The 2500-nt window shown below is 50.5% G+C and overlaps 1 protein-coding gene across 1 annotated transcript in view; it reads left to right on the top strand.

Moving 5' to 3' along the window:
- Positions 1 to 2500, top strand: part of LOC143028976 (alkaline phosphatase, tissue-nonspecific isozyme-like) — a 36080-nt gene that overhangs the window by 19435 nt on the left and 14145 nt on the right. Inside the window, exon 4 of the mRNA XM_076191325.1 lies at positions 1657 to 1851. Coding sequence (XP_076047440.1) covers positions 1657 to 1851 — 195 coding nt within the window. The remainder of the gene's footprint in view (positions 1 to 1656; positions 1852 to 2500) is intronic.

Raw genomic sequence — 2500 nt, 5'->3', positions numbered from 1 at the left:
CTTTTTCCGCCGTAAAATCACTCCAACAGTCGGAGTGTGATAACGTCTAAAGCCATATAAAGGACCCATGTTAACCGACGTTTAGGTAAATAGTTAGACATAACCGAGGTTAATTAATGGGGGATTATTTTCATTACACATTTACTTTCCTAAAACGGAGTTCTAAACCCTATGTTTACGAAAAAAAAAAAAAAACACCCAAAAGGATTCTCATGCACGTGGGTAGCCCGCATTCCATTTACTATAATAAACAACTCCGCCCACCTTACCTAGGGGGTCGTATCGACCACGCCCACCACCACAACAACGCCCTACGCGCCCTGGAGGAAGTGGGCGCCCTAGAAGAGGCTGTGGTGGCGGCTCTGAGCGCCACTTCCAGCGCAGACACTCTTCTCGTCCTCACAGCCGATCATTCCCATGTATTTACCTTCGGCGGGCATAACGCCCCTAGAGGGAACCCCATCACTGGTACGCCCATGCACACCCACACATACGCCCATCCACACCCACACATACGTCCATTCACCCCGTCTCCTTCCCTTTCCTATCACCCCCATTCTATACACCCCATGTTATCTTCCCCCCCATGTTATCTTCCCCCCCCCCATACCCACCATACGTACGGGATCCGTATTTGTCTCTCTCTCTCTCTCTCTTCCTCCCTTCCCCTATACCTCACCCACATATTTACTTTCACCCATATTAACCCCCCCAAATACTCCCTCCCCCCTTCACAGCTTTTTTTTTCTTTTTCTACTCCTGCTACTCTTCTTCACTCCTCCCCTCCCTTCCTCCCCTCCACTCCTCTCCTTCACTACTACTACTCACTCCCTCCTCCTCCTCCTCCTCCTCCTCCTCCTCCTCCTCCTCCTCCTCCTCCTCCTCCTCCTCCTCCTCCTTCTCCTCCTCCTCCTCCTCCTCCTCCTCCTCCTCCTCCTCCTCCCGGGTTGTTGCTGGCGCCACGCTTGCTTAACCCGCACGTTTCCGTAGTCTGACGTAGAATCCACACCGCGCATGCGCAGACCGGTCGCGGAGTTCGCAAAGTCCAGCCACGAAGTCGTTCTCTCCTTCTGCGTCCTCCTTCAGGTAAGTGACCTTTACCGAGTGAGTCTTCCCTCTTGAGAACCTTCCGAAGGACCTCTTGGCTCTTGGGAGGACTTCTGGGCTCTTAGGATGTCCTATAAGCTCTTAGAATGTCCTCTTAGGTCTTTGGAACTCCTCCTTTGAGCTCTTAGGAGGACCTCTAAGCTCTTAGGAAGTCCTATAAGCTCTTAGAATGTCCTCTTAGGTCTTTAGGACTCCTCCTTTGAGCTCTTAGGAGGACCTCTAAGCTCTTAGGAAGTCCTATAAGCTCTTAGAATGTCCTCTTAGGTCTTTAGGACTCCTCCTTTGAGCTCTTAGGAGGACCTCTGAGCTCTTAGGAAGTCCTATAAGCTCTTAGAATGTCCTCTTAGGTCTTTAGGACTCCTCCTTCGAGCTTTTAGGAACTCCGAGCTCTTGGAAGATCCCTGTGTATGTGTCCCCGAAGACCTGGTGTGACCCGACACCCAGGCTCCCCCCGGGGCAAGACCCTCCTCCTTCAGCGCCTTCTTCAGGTACCTGAGGGTGGGTGTTCTCGGAAGTCCTCTTCGAATTAGCAATCTCGTATGTTGACAGCGGGACGTCTTGACCACGCTCACCACTACAACATGGCAGGGCGCGCCCTAGACGAAGTCACCCGCCTGGAGGAGTGTGTAGAAGCCGCCCTCAAGCTCACCGACCCAAGGACTACCTTGCTGGTGGTCACTGCAGATCATTCACACACCCTCACCTTCGGCGGAGCCATTGTCCCTCGGGGGAACTCGATCCTCGGTGCGTTCCCACCACACGGTTCCACAGTCGGTTCGGGGTCGTTTGAACGACGACGAAGGTGGGGTTGGGTTTCGTTGGTAAGCGTCCAAACGAATGAGGATGTCCGTGGAAACCCGATGATAGGTTGCTGTGGTCTTCGTTCGTACGCTTACTAACGAAGGGCTTTAGGTGATTTGTTCATGCATGGGGCTAGTGACCTTGTGATTCGTGGTCGTGCGGACGAACCCTAATCGATTGAGAAACCGAACATACTCCTAATCTTCCCCTGCCCTTTTTTTTTTTTTTTTTTTTCTTCTTCTTCTTCTTCTTGTGGAGCCTTCTCCTTTACTGGCCTCGTTTCCTCGGTCCATTCATTCAAATCCTTCTGTACAAAATATTTTCCTGTCTCTTCTGTCCACGGGGAAGGAGGGGAAGGGGGGGAAAGGGGGAGAGGGTAATGGTGTCCCCTTTCTAATAGAATCACCTGACGACGTTTAACAAAAATCATTAAAGTTTGCCACTATTTTGAAATATCAAGAACTTCAAAAATATATAAGAAATAAACAACTTAATAAAAAAAATCGTTTAGCCAGAATAAAATATACAAGTTAGACCACCAGGCTGGGGCGTTGCCCCCCATTAGGCAACTCCCTTTAAATCTTCTATTATG

This window comes from Oratosquilla oratoria, chromosome 10 (assembly GCF_046742065.1).
Source record: "Oratosquilla oratoria isolate Oo_2021 chromosome 10, ASM4674206v1, whole genome shotgun sequence".
In the NCBI taxonomy this organism is placed as follows: domain Eukaryota; kingdom Metazoa; phylum Arthropoda; class Malacostraca; order Stomatopoda; family Squillidae; genus Oratosquilla; species Oratosquilla oratoria.
The sequence above is the reverse complement of the archived record's forward strand: the minus strand, read 5'-3'. Positions and strand labels throughout refer to the sequence as shown.